Below are 14,268 nucleotides of genomic sequence, written 5' to 3'. Positions count from 1 at the left end.
TTTGAGGCAGGGTCCCATGCATCTCAAACTGTTCCTCAATTCACAGGTCAGCTGAGGATTTCTTTGAACTCCTGATCCTGCCCCCAAAGTGCTGAGATTACAAGTGAAGGACAAACTTGGCCTGGTATTTGATTTCTTTTATGGTCATCATCATCTGCTCTAATCATCTTTATCTACGCATCTGTACTCAAAGGTTAGTACATATGCTCTTCTGAACATGTCTTCAACATAGATGGATGGCCAACTCTAAAGTGGGGTGCCTGGAGATGGGCTTACCTCTCACCTCACTTTCAAACTGTTCCTGGCTATGTTAACACAAGAACACACAAGAAAACTGAACATTAAACATTTTAAGAAAGTTACAGCATCCTAAATCACTTAGGCAAAGCAGGACTGAGTATAATCTCATACTAAGAAATTTGTATGGCAATTTGTGTGCCTCCCAAGGCACAAGTCAAGCATGTGAACACGAGGGCTTTGCTTAACCATGGCTCAGTACATTGATCCCAAACGCCAAGGGCTGCTTTGATTTACTAGACCTATGCAAGACCAGTGAAAGCTTACCTCAAGAACTCACTTTCAGGAGCTGTACTGAGAATTGGGTCCCTTTACTGGTATTACATCTTCAAAATAGACAGGGAGAGGAAGAAAATGTATCCAAGAAGGAAAATGGGCCAAACATTTAAGCTTTCCTATAAAGCAGATGGCTCTATTCTTGTGTAAATAAATTTTCTATTAATCACTGAAAAAATTTTGTATAGCAGAGGCTTTTATCTAACTAGAATTCAGGGGTATCCCTTCTAAATCCTTCATCCAAGAGCATGCTTTTATGTTGTCACCATCAGTCTCAGCTGTGGTCAGACACTGGGGTCAAGTAGGTGCTGTGGTGTCCTCTAGGAATGAGGACTCTCGGCGGCCTTTACTCTGCTTTCTCTCACTGGCATCCCATCTGCCCCACCTAACACCTACAATGAAGAAATGGACTTGTGAGAAGAAACACAGAAGCTCTACAGAAGGTCAGTCATAAAGGGTCGAAAATGCAACACAACAGATATAAAAGGGGAGGGAAAGCTACACAAGATCCCACTGCCTAACGTTGGAGACATCTACAAAGAGACGAACTCGAGGAAGTCTTAATGCAGATATGATATGAAAAACATCTTAGTAGGAAGTTGTTAAATAGGAACCCAGATTACAATAAAAGGAGGGAGTGTTTCATTGCTCACAGAAGGTGATCTCTCCTCGTTTCAACTTTAGACTGTATCACAGAACAGAACACCCACCTGACCAGCTGGGTGTGATGGCCTACACGTGTAATCTTGCACTTAGGAGGGGAGAATCAGGAGTTCAAGGCCAGCCTCATACACTGGAATGAGGACAACTTGGACAAGATCCTGTCTCAAAACACCCCCAAAAGAAAAACAAAAACCTGACTATATCAAAATTCTTTACATAGACACAAACTTGGACTAAAACATCAATTCTGGAAGTTTTGGTTCCCAGGAGGCAGAGTGCATCAGAGTAGTGAGGAGCCAGAGCTGCGAGTCCAGGCAGTCCTGGGCTCATCTGCTTCTTAGCTCAGCTCTTACTGTCAAGTCACTAAATCATACTGAGCTTCCATTTCCCACCCATCAGCAGGCCTGAAAGAGGAGCACAGAGAAAGAATTTTCACAAGGTTCCTCCCTTTATGGAGACCGAAGTTTCTTCTTCTAAAAGAAGAAGAAGAAGAAGAAGAAGAAGAAGCCCTAGATTGTCTAGAACATGCTATGTAGGCAGAACAGGCTAGTTTCAAACTCAGAACTCTGCCCATCCCCCAAATGCGAGGGGTTAAAGCAGTGCCTCTCCATGCCCAGCTGCATACTTAATCTTAGTGACAACAGAGAAGATCTGTCTGCCACAAGTAAGGTAGCCACAAGGAACGAGAAAACGGACTAAAAGGCCTGCAAGGATTGGGAAACAGGTTATTTAAGGAACCTGTGTAAGGCTGGCAGAATAGGCCAGCCAGTTCCAACAGAAGCTGGGGTATGCTTGTAGGCTTACTCTGCTGTGACGTGTGGTGTACACACACACCTGTGACTTTGTTCCATGTGTCTAGTTATACACCTTTAGGAGGAAGAACCAGTAGAATGTTTATTTACCATGGTAAAGTGAGTCTTCCCTAGGCGAATCCCCAAACACCATCATCTATACACTGCTAGGTTTCCAGACGGCAAGAATCCATGCTTTTTTTCTAGAGAAAACTACGAAGGTATGAAACTAAACACCAATTAGTAAGTATTAATCACTTATAATAAACACGGTTATGTTAATTTTTCTTTAGTACTTCAACATCTTCATACTACTTCCAGTCATACAAGTGTTAGAGACTCATTCATTCTGCATCTGTTCAGAGCAGCACACAGACTGCCTTCTTAAATCTGACTCAGTCCATGTTTGAAGGCAACTGCTCCTAAAATAACATACACAATTTACAAAAAGCTTCTGAAAATAACCACCAAGAAAGGAAGGTGACTGCGTAAGCTGTCATTTTATCATGATTGCCCAGCTAATGCATCTGAGCCTTGCTGTCTGTCATTAGCCACTAGAGGGTAGAGTTGGTCATTGTTCTTTACAACACAACAAAGACAATCTCAAATTTCATCTCTGTCTCCCCACTCACTCCCCCCATGTATGTGTGAATGTGTGCATGCCACGTGAGCATGTGAAGGTCAAAGGACACCTTTCGTGGGTAGGTTCTCTCCATCATGTGGGTCCCAAAGACTGAACTCAGATTGTCAACTTGTTGGCAAGTATCTTTTGTTTTGTTTTGTTTTGTTTTGAGACAGGGCCTAAGTAGACCTGGAGCTCACTCTGCACACAAGGCCTCAGAGATCTGCCTGCTTCTGCCATCCAAGCACTGAGATTAACGGTGTGCACCATCAAGTCCAGCTGGTGGCAAGTATCTTTACCCACTGAACCATCCTGTCATCCCCAGGAAAGAAAGTCTTATCTTTCCCCTAAGAGTATGATCTCTCAATCCTTCACCCAACTCTTCCATGAGGCTTCCCCAGCGCCATCTAATGTTGGCTATGGGTCTCTCCATCTCTTTCCATTGGCTGCTGGGTAGAGCCTCTCAGAGGACAGTTATGCTAGTCTCTTGTCTGCAAGCATAACATTAATAGTGTCAAGGATTGGTTCTTGTCCAAGGGATGGTTCTCAATTTGAGCCAGTCATTGGTTGTCCATTCCCTCTGTCCTATTTTTGTCCCTGTACATCTTGTAAGCAGAACACATTTTGGGTACAAGGTTTTGTGGGTGGGTTGCTGTCCTTATCCCACCATTGGGAGTCCTGCTTGGGCACAGAAAGTGGCCTTTCCAGGATCCATATCCCTCACTGCTAGGAATAGAAGAGGACAGGGATGCCACAGAAGACCAACAGAGTCAACTAACCTGGACCCTTGGGGGCTCCCAGAGACTGAACCACCAACCAAAGAGCAAGCACAAGCTGGAACTAGGCCTCCTGTACATACTTAGCAGATGTGCAGCTTTATCTTCATGCAGGTCCTCCAACAACTGGAGCGGGGACGGTCCCTGAATCTCCTGCCTGCCTGCAAGTGGATCCTATTCCCCTAACTGGATCACAATGTCTGGCCTCAGTGGGAGAGGCTGCACCTAGTCCTTCAGTGACTCGATGTGTTGGGGGTTCTGGGGAGTAGAGATACCCAGAGGGGGCTCCCCCTTCTCAAAGAAGGAAAGGGAGGAATGGAGAGAGGATCTGCATGAAGGAAGGATCTGGAAGGAGGAGGAGGGACTGATACTGGGATGTAAAGTAAATAATAAGTTTTAAAAAAAGAATTATATTACGCAGTAAAAGTGTATTCAACGTTCTGAAAGCTTGTGCTGTTTTAGTTCTTATGTCTGAATTGACACTGAGGAGCCAAATACTTAACAGTTAAAAGCATGAAGGTGAACTGTCACTATCCTTAATCATTTGACACTACAAGGCCACTCAGTCCAAAACTAACCAGTACATGGCTACTAACTGAAGGAGTCAAAACTTTTATACTAAATGGAGCACCTGCTATCTGGAACACCCTGTAACTTCTGACACTTCTGGCTTCTGTGGGCAACCCACACTTATATGCATCTACATAGACACACATGAATAAAAATAAATCTTTAAAAAGAATGCACAAATAATTCCTGATTACAACAGAGAAACGCTGGAACCAATCTAATGCCTGGCAAGCATAAATGGTTAAGCAAGCCCACAGACAGCAGAGTGTTAAGAATAAAATATTCCCATCTCTAACAAATAAAAGAATGGACATTCATGACTACACGGGTATTTAAATGTATGCACATGTAATGGTATTATGTAAAAAAAAAAAAAAGAGTAAACCACAAAACTCATTTACAAAGGCAAAGAAGATCATAAATCAGAAGTTAGAAGAACATAAATAGGATTTTAGGTTTAATGAACTCATATTTCTCTGTTAGGAAATTAAACATAAAACTTTATTGTTGTTGTTACTGCTTTTGAGACAAGGTCTCTCTACATAGCCCTGTCCTAGAGCTCATTATGTAGACAAGGCTAGCCATAAACTAAAGAGATAAACCTGCCTCTGTCTTTGAGTGTTGGGATTAAAGGTGTGCCCAGACACCAAAGGCTTATACAACAATTTTAAGGAAACAAAATAGTGAAATCATCAGGCAATCCATACCAATGTGGGATGAGGACTTCTCAGCAGAAGCTATAAGACTATGTGGTGCTACACACATTGCATTGACCTACACCTGCTTCATTCTGCACTCAACCAGTAAAAGACAGTTTTTCTCCTAAGAAATCTGATATACCTTTCAAGGGAAACACATAAGCAAACATGATTATTCCTGTGTTATAGAGCATCAAGGACCTCTCTACTCACTCTTGTCCCCTCAGGAAATATGGAGTGGTATGTTTATGTTCTCCTGTCCCCAGTTCCTGTATTGAAAAAGTAGACCCTTAGGCAATGGTACCATGAAGGAAAGCCTTTTAGGGATGACCAAGTCCTGGGGACAGAGTTCTCATGAATGGCTTAGTGTTCTCAAAGGAATGGGCTAAAGAAGCTCTTTCATCCCCCCCCCCCACACACACACACACGAAGGCATACATACACATGGACGAGGAAGAAAATGAATCCTCACCAGACCCTAAATCTGTGAGCACCTAAAACTTTGATTTCTCAGCCTCCCAAACTGTGAGGTAAATTTCTGTTTGGAGAAGAGGGAAGGGATGCTTGTAAGTTAAGAAAGATGTTACCATCTTGACCGCAGGAATAAAAATTTAAACTGTTTACTAAGCAGAATACCTCCCTATTGAGAGAAAAGGGAAGATGTTTAAGTCTCCACGCCAGCTAGTTAGAGGAGAGCCTAGGAACATTTGCCCCTCTTCCTACTGGCTAACGGAGTAGCTGAGAACAAAGACAACAAGCCAGCATCCAGAACTATGATTTGTCTTGCCCGTTTCATCCCCACACCTATCTAAGTCAAACCCTCCAAGGATCAGAAACTTCAAAAAGACACTTAAAGACCTTGTGAGACAACACAAACCACCCACAGATCCACTCACACTCATCTCTAAAGTCCGAGTCCAGTGTCACATCTCTGCTGCTTCCCCAGAAGACTCTAATCCACAAACACTTCCTCATCTATGCTCTCTAGGTATGTGGACCATACCTTTCATAACATCGGATTTTATTAATAAGCCTCTGTTCTCCAGTGGCTGATGGAGGAGCCAGGAATGCATTTCTCTAAGAAATTATGAATACAACACACATTCACTGTTCATTTACAGACCAAGTACTTGTTTATAAAGGTTGGCTTCTGAAATATTTAACAGAAAAATTCAGTGTGCCTCTAAGACTGGATCTCACTTTAGGTCCGAACTCTCTAGAAGGAGGCAGAAGCTCCTGCTTTTCCGGGTACCACAGTTAATGGACTGTGTGCCTGGGTGAATCTTACCGATTGGTAGGCATTATTGACCCCCCTACGACATTACGTGTCATACATACACGTTTGTTTCTTTCTAAAACCGTAGTGACCATGTTAACGCCACACAGGATAGCCCACAAACCTAAAGAGAAGCTGCAAAATGCCATGAAAACTTTAATAGCCTCCCTAATACTCTAAAACAACCTCAAAATTCACAACTGTGGTATAGCTAAGAGTCATAAAATAAACACCAGCTTAAAATTTTAGTAAATAAAGACAGTGTAAACGTTTCCTTAACTATTATTTGAAGTGTTAAAATTAACGGTTTCTGAGAGACCCTGGATCCCCCAAATGGTTAAGTTTTAGTAACTTTACGAAATAATGGTGTATTGTGATGCTCTACACCTGATACCTAAAAGCTGCTATCAGCTGGTAAACTGAAAAACGTGTGGGCGGATGGCCTACTAAACCAACATTTTCAAGACCGGTTCTTTCTCCCGCTGTATGCTGCTTTTTAAGTGTTTAAAGCCATCGCGGAGAAACTCATTTGGGGGTCTCTTAAAATTTTTATAGCTTAAAAATAAAAAACATTTAAAGGCCAGGGATTAAACTTAACTACAACTAGTCTTTATTAACGCGGTTTTTAAGGAGGGTTAGAATGTGTCACAATCCACAGGTTAAATAATCAACTAGTATTCTTGAAGTTCGGTATCAAAGTCCTAGAGAGAATAAGCCGTCGTGACCAGGAGTTCCAGGAAAGTGCAATGAAACAGTGAGCTACGAAATTAAGTTACTGGAAGTTGTCGCTCGGCGGGGAGCGCCCCTGTGGGCATCGGGTCACCGCGTACCTGCGTGCAGGCCAGTCCAAGGGCGCTCCGCAAGCCGCCGGGGTCCGGGCAAAGCGCCCCGAGCTGCAGCGACGAGCCCGCGGGGAGCACCCGGGGTCCACAGGCCCCCGTCCCGTCGCGGCTCGGAATGCGACCCCACCCACAGCTACGCCCCTTCTCGATCCCAGACCCCGCTCCCACTGCGGCGCGCAGCCCGACAGGCCTCCCCCACCTTGCACTCGTTGCTCTTCTTCTCTTCGGCGCAGAAGTTGACCGGCGCCAGGCCGGGCAGGTAGAAGGCGCTTGCCGGGCGCGGGCCTGGGGCCGTTCCTAGCAGGAGCAGCGACAGCAGCAGCAACCTCGAGCCTTGCGCTGGCGGCGACGCGGGCGGCCTGGAGCTCATGCCGGCGGCTGTAAGAGGCGGGCGGCCGAGCCGAGGGGGACAGCGAGGAAGGAGGGGTCCGGGACGCTCGGAGATCACCTCAAGGCCGGAGCGCAGAGAAGGCCGGCCCGCAACGGCTAGTTCCGGTTACGCTAGGAGACACCGCGGGCCCCGCGACAGAAACCGAAGCGGGCCTCCACGGAGCATGCGCGGGGCCGCACGCACATGCTCAGTGCGGGCGCCGCAAGCGCCGCAGGCTCTTTCCGGGCGGGGCGGCCCGGAGATCCGCGTTCCGGGTTTTCAGCGCTCGGGCTGGGTGACTTCCGCCTGCGCGCTTCCGGCACCCACAGTCGGGTTCCAGGTTCCACCGTGGCGCTCCTGAGCGCCGCGCTTCTCGGGCGCACCTCTTCTCTCTGCCCTCTGTCACCTCATACCCGCCAGTCCCCTTAGGACTGATGAACCAAGTACTTTCTGATGGAGACCGAATTGGTCGATGAGGCAGAGCTCAGGGGTTACCTAGTTGGGGCCCAGGGTAAGGGAACAAATGGAAAGAACGGTTCGTAAATCTTTAAACAGCTCTTAGAGGTTATTTGCAAGAATAATTCCTAAGCATCGGAAGTGCTGGGACATTCTTGTGTGGGACAAGTGTGCACCCAACAAACATATCTTTCAGAAAGTCGAAATGAGATAGATGGGAGAGGGTAGTGAATATAAAATAGCAATGGCAGGTTGCAATGAAGATACCGGAGCTTAGTTAAGCAAAGCAGTCGTGTTAAGGAAGACTAGTACGGCATTATTACTCTTCGACAAGGTGCATAGCTTTTCCCATTGATAATGGGAAATGGTTATGTCTGTGCGTTAGTGCGCAAGCATTATGCTCAAGGAGGAGAAAAGAAAAGTTTTGCATAAAAAGCCCATGGAGTTTAGACTTCAACCGAATTCTTCCCCGGAGTGTATCATCTTAGAATATAAAACACAGTCCTGGATGACTGTAACCCCCAAATTCAAGAAAAGGCAAATTCAGAAAATAGGTAAATTCAAAAAAGTTTGTAGTCTCATGCTATTAAATTTTTTCTGTGTGCTCATATATTGCTCCCTTCCCCAAAGTTTACAACTAACCAGATTTTCAATGGCTCTAGCACCTACAGAAAGAACTACTGACATACCCAAAAAGAGCTCTAACATCAAAGGTAATTTGTACTGGCTGAGTGCCCTGGCTTTGGAACACTGTGATCTAGCGATGTGCCCCTGGGCATGGGTTCATCACTGGAGAAATGAAAGTTGGAAGAGAAGACAAGGATGCTCACCCTCCAAGAGTGGTAAAGATTAAGTTAAAAAATACTATATCGGGCTGGTGAGATGGCTCAGTGGGTAAGAGCACCCGACTGCTCTTCCAAAGGTCCGAAGTTCAAATCCCAGCAACCACATGGTGGCTCACAACCACCCGTAATGAGATCTGATGCCCTCTTCTGGTGTGTCTGAAGACAGCTACAGTGTACTTACATATAATAAATAAATAAATCTTTATAAAAAAAATACTATATCACAAAAAAATAGGTGATATAATAGTTGTCCCAGGCGGTCCTGACCACTTTTATAATAAAAGGAGGAGTGTCCATCCGCGCACACCCTCTCAAATACATGCACATACTGAACTTTGGGCTAAGTCAAGACAACGCCCTTTGTCGAAACAGGAAGCAGTTGTCTCCAAATAGAAAGAGGTAGGATTAACATTCCCTCCCACCTTACCTATTTTTCTGATAATACCAAACTAGACCTTCAATGCCGCAGCTCCCGCTCCAACCTTGCCATTACTACTTTTTTTCTACCTGTGACAACCTCACTGTCCATAGCTGGCATACTGCTCGCTGTGCCACTGAGTCCTTTTGATAGTCTCTAGGCTCCTACCTACCACGCTAGGCCACTCTGTTGGTCTCCCCAGCTTCTACTTGTGCTAAGAGGGATAATGTAGAATGTAGGTGTCCCCCATTTCCACCGCTGCTCCGCGGTGTCTACCAATTTCGGAAACGATCGTGTTTATTGTTCACTATCTCACTTCGCAGGGCTGCAGGGTCCTGATCTCTGCATCTTCCAACTCTACAGCAGGGCCTGGAGAGACAAAGGCGAAGCAAACTAGAAAGTGCTCACTCGGCCCTGGTCGCCGGAGGACACAGGTTCTAGACCTGAATTTATGACCGCAGACTTGCGGTGCTAACGCCTGAGGGTTCCCAGGGTCTCCTGCCCACTTTCACAGACCACCACAAGCTTAAGACCGAGAATCACTTCCCAGCATGGCCTGGGATACTCAGTGGTGAACCCACGGCGACCTGCCCCGAGACCTGACAGCCTCAACACTCTGGGTAAAGGAAATTAAAAACCCGGACAACTGGAGTCTTTGAGAATGAAAACGACATCGGGATTCCAGACAGCTGACTCGCTCAGAGCTCCAACTGGGTGTACGCACGGCGGGTAAAGCCAACTCCTACAACGACACGTCACCGTTCTGGGCCGCTTCTTGGCTGGGGGGCGGGGCGACCCCTACTTCCGGATCCGGCCTCTTCTGGGTAACGCCTCACCTGCGGTTCCCTAGGTTACCTGATGGCAGGGCAGGGCGGGGCGGGGCGGGGCGGGGCGGGGCGGGGCGGGGCGAAGAGTTCCTACTCTAGGTAGCCAGCTCCGGGTTGGTGAGGCTCTTCCCAACTAGGTTAAAGGGAAATCTCTGCGTTCTCACACATATGATAACGCAACTTTTTTCAGACTACTGATAACTCTGACTGGAGCAAAACCCGAGGAATATGATTTTTTCCCTATGTTCCACATGGCATTTGACAATTCGGAGAAGCTGAGGAAAGAGAAGGGCTTTTTTGTTTGTTTTTTTCCACACAGAGTTTCTCTGTGTAGAGAAACCTGGCTGACCTGGAACTCACTCTGTGTAGACCAGGCTGGCCTCGAACTTAGAAATCCACCTGCCTCTGCCTCCCAAGTGCTGGGTGCGCCACCACTGCCCAGCGAGAAGGGCTTCTTTGGTTTGGTTTGGTTTGGTTTGGTTTTTGGTTTTTTTTATTAATCGTGGGTAAGGATAACGAAAACGGTCAGATGATCAATGAACTATTCAATATATGCTGACCTTTATACTCACAATGGTTGAGATGATAATTTTATTATGTATGATTTGCCACAGTTAAAATCGAAAATTCTCTCCCCCCCACACACACACTTTTCTGCTGAAATAATTTAGATGTCTGTTTTTCTGAGTTTCTCACACTATATGAATGAGATGGCCAGATTTAACAAATATACAGCCAGATTTAACAAATATACAGATACCCATTAATGTTTTAATTTCAGATGCTCAATCAAATAATACACAGGAAATGCAAGTATATTACTTGGCCATCCTACACATGTGTGGAGGGTAAACTGATAGGAAAGTGCCTTATACTTGAAAAGAACGTGCTTTGATTTTACTAGCTATGTGCCTGTAAATGAAAGAGTCTTTAAGATTTTTTTTTAGAAGGGAAAAAAATCTAGATCTTCATTTCCTGACAGTATATCATCAATGACAGGTCAGAATATCATACCCAAAATATTCCATTTGGGCATAAAAGACAACACTGTGTTAAAGGCAGCAGAAAGCTAGTGTGCACAAGATGGTCCCCTTTTGTGTCTAAGCAGAATAGAGATTTGCCTTTATGGAAGTAGGGGGAGAGCCTGCTGGGCTAGGCCTGCAACCCCATCTACTTGGGAGGTTGAGACAAGGATCACAAGTTTAAGACCTGCCTAAGGTGCAGATCCCTGAGTTGGAGAACAGCTTGGGAAACTTAATGAAACTGTGTCTCAAGAAGTTAAAAAAAAAAAAAAAGGAGGGGGTCTTAGTGGTATAGTGTTGACCTAGCATGCGTTAGGTCCATGATTATTTGAATCAGAAGCACCCACCCCACCAATTAAAAAGACTTGAGACAATACTAAAAAAAAAAAAAATTATGATAAACTGTAGCAATCAACTCTAATCTACCCTATCTACCCTACTGTGCTGCCTGTGGATCAAAGTCTGTTTTAACTAGTCACCTCTATACAACGCACGGCTGCTGTTAAAACAGGAAATGTCCCTGAAAGAACAATGGCTTCTTTTGGTTTTCATTTCTTTTCTGTGAAGCCCCATACACATAAAAACATGAATATCTTTTTCTGTCAGTTTGTTAATTAGTAATTGTTAATTAATTTATAGACCCCAAATAATAAAAAGGGTAAAGGGGAGAAAAATCTATTCTCTATATAGTATAATTTGGAAGTAAAATTGGCCTTGAACAAATTAGCTATAAACACTGCCCAAAGAGGTTAGAGTCAAGTTATGAAGTCTCTCGTTTTAAGGTAAAGAATGGGGTAAGTGTGATGGTAAATACCTTTAATCCCAGCGCGTGGGAGGCAGACCTCTGAGTTTAGGCCAGCCTGGTCTACTACTTATCTAGCTAGACAGTGTCTCAAAGCGAAACAAAAAAGATAAAGATGTTCCTAGCGTTAGCGTTGTTTCCCATTGCTATAAGATTCCTGGGGAAAACAGCTTGGTGCAGGACAGGTTTATTCTGGTTTATGCTCACAGAGATTTCAATCCATGATCAGGGGGGCTCCAATGGTTTTGGCATGGCAGAGGGATGGTGAAAGAGAGTTGCTCACCTCATGGAAGCAAGGAAGCAGGGAGGGAGGGAGGAAGAGAGCTGGAAGCAGACAAGAGACATCCGGAAAAGATACAGCTCCCAGAAACACTGTGACCTGCTTCCTCTAAATAGCTCCACCTCCAGAGGGTTCCCCTGCCTCCCAGTGATGCTGTCAAATTACTCACCCCACACCCTAGATCAGGTCAGTGTTGGGGACACACATTGAACAACAGCCTTGGCAAGCCAGGGCACGATTCAGATTGCAGGTAAAAGACCACATGGCTGGGACGTAGGCAGCCACAGAGGATTAGAATAGACAAATATATGCCTAAGTGCAGTGCCTGCAGCTCTTTAATACATTTATTAGGTCCCCGAGTTGTTTATTTGGGGGGTTAAAACAGACTAGAGCAAGTGTAGAAACTCCAACATTACTTGGGAGCAAAAGGGCGAAGAAAAGCCCCCAGGAATTACATTTACAGTGGAGAGCTCTTATTGTTCAGTTATGATTGGGCTCTCCGAGTCTCCAACACACCAGCCTTTAAGATGCTTTAAATCCAAATCACAGCAGTCCCCAAATGGACTTTGTGGCCATTTGAATGAGTATGGCCCCCAATAGGATTATATATTTAACTTCTTGGTCCCCAGTTAGTAAAACTGTTTGGGAAGGATTAGGAGGTATGGAATTGTTGGAGGAGATATGTTGCTTTTGAAACCTCAAAGTCACCCCTTTCTAGCTCTTCCTCTCTCTACCTCCTAATTGTTCATAATGATGTAAGCTGTCAGCGGGGCAGTAGTGGTGTATGCCTTTAATCCCAGCACTTGGGAGAAAAAGGCAGGCAGATTTCTGAGTTCAAGGCCAGCCTGGTCTACAGAGTGAGTTCCAGGATACACAGAGAAACAAACAAAAATAAAAAAACAAACAAAAAAGGGCGTAAGCTCTCAGCTATTGCTCCAGCACCATGCCTGCCCCTATCATGCTCTCTGACATGATGGTCATGAACCAATTCTGAAATCGTAAGCTTTTAAAATTAAACACTTTCCATTTTAAGTTCCATTGGTTATGGTGTCTCTTCCCAACATAGAAAAGCAATTTTAGTGGCTTATAAATCAGGACTTCTAGAGAGGGATTATTTGGTCAGCATAACCTAGAAAAATTATATTACAGTTTGATTATATGATCAAACTAAAAAGAAAAAAAGCAGTTGCCTTTCATCTACTCAAAGAACAAAAAATCATCCTGACTGATCTGTGCACCCTGCACATTCCATACAAATGTCTTTCTAGAACTAAATACTGATTGTAAGGTTTATATATTACAGAATGAAACACCAAGAGGGCAGCCCTGACGGGATTCACCCCCAGGGATGCTAAGATGCTGAGACCTGCTGTTCCAGCTCACTGATTGATTCTGCCTAAACTGATGCTGTTTTCAGAGACTTGCTTCCAGAACAGCGTCAGGAAAGACTGCTGATCCCAGATGACCTTAATTCAGCGAGCCATTCAAACCGTTCCAATCAGGACTTCAGTTAAGGCCTGAACTTTCTCAACACAGAGACAGGACAACAAATGATGCCAGCTAGCTTTCTTTCCACATTACCGTTTTCCAATTCCCTTTTGGGTCCCCAAACAGGAATTCCCATCAATATTCAGTAAGAAGCTATTATAATGATATTGTTGTCCCAGTCCCTAAAGTTGGGGTGGATAGTTTTGGTCATTTTATAAATTATAGATATGTTGTCATTTTAAGGGATGATTTACAAATAGTTATAGTCTTGGACAAGGAGGAAACTAGAGAGCTTAGACTAAGGGATTTCTATCTTTTCTCTTTCTTGTCTTCCTTCCTTCCTTCCTTCCTTTCTTTCTTAAGTAAAGGAAAGGGGAAATATAGTAATATTACAAGAAATTAGACAAATAGGGATGGATTATTAAATCTACTTTTTAAAAAAACTTTTTCTAAGATTTATTTATTATTATATATAAGTACATGGTAGCTGTCTTCAGACACACCAGAAGAGGGCGTCAGATCTCATTACGGATGGTTGTGAGCCACCATGTGGTTCCTGGGAATTGAAGTCAGGACCTTTGGAAGAGCAGTCAGTGCTCTTAACTGTTGAGCCATCTTTCCAGCCCCTGTTAAGTTTACTATTAAACAAAAGCACTTTATAGCCACAATCTTACATTGGTAGAGATCTTCATATTCTGATGCAGAACTGAAGTTATATTTTCTTTAAATTAGTACAGAATTTTGTATATTGATACAGGTTTAAGGTTTTCATTGGCACCAATCTTTGTATATTGATACAAAGTTTAAGATTAATTTTGTTACATAATATATGTATGTTTCAACTCTTAGGCACTATGCCTATGAAACTCGTAAAATCACAGGGTTTAGTCCCAGTCCGTTTAATAGCTGCTATTACAAACTGTCTAAGATAATTAAATAATGCAAGTCA

General features: G+C 44.2%; 1 protein-coding gene and 1 long non-coding RNA gene across 3 annotated transcripts in view; one reads left to right on the top strand and one right to left on the bottom strand.

Annotated features, from left to right (window-relative positions):
• Positions 1-7,611, bottom strand: part of Tm9sf2 (transmembrane 9 superfamily member 2) — a 50,884-nt gene extending 43,273 nt beyond the window's left edge. The window contains exon 1 of one of the 2 annotated variants that reach the window (XM_021181309.2): positions 7,011-7,611. In XM_021181309.2, coding sequence (XP_021036968.1) covers positions 7,011-7,181 — 171 coding nt within the window. In that variant the 5' untranslated portion in view covers positions 7,182-7,611. Of the gene's footprint in view, positions 1-5,589; positions 5,611-7,010 lie in introns of those variants that run through there. The other variant, XM_029468790.1, reaches the window with a different exon arrangement.
• Positions 7,612-8,702: 1,091 nt separating this feature from the next.
• On the top strand, positions 8,703-13,753 carry LOC110308938. Its single transcript, XR_002379642.2, has 3 exons — positions 8,703-8,881; positions 9,224-9,724; positions 13,135-13,753. It is a non-coding gene; the product is annotated as an uncharacterized LOC110308938 (long non-coding RNA).
• The last annotated feature ends 515 nt before the right edge of the window (positions 13,754-14,268 follow it).

This window comes from Mus caroli, chromosome 14 (assembly GCF_900094665.2).
Source record: "Mus caroli chromosome 14, CAROLI_EIJ_v1.1, whole genome shotgun sequence".
In the NCBI taxonomy this organism is placed as follows: Eukaryota; Metazoa; Chordata; class Mammalia; order Rodentia; family Muridae; genus Mus; species Mus caroli.
The sequence above is the reverse complement of the archived record's forward strand: the minus strand, read 5'-3'. Positions and strand labels throughout refer to the sequence as shown.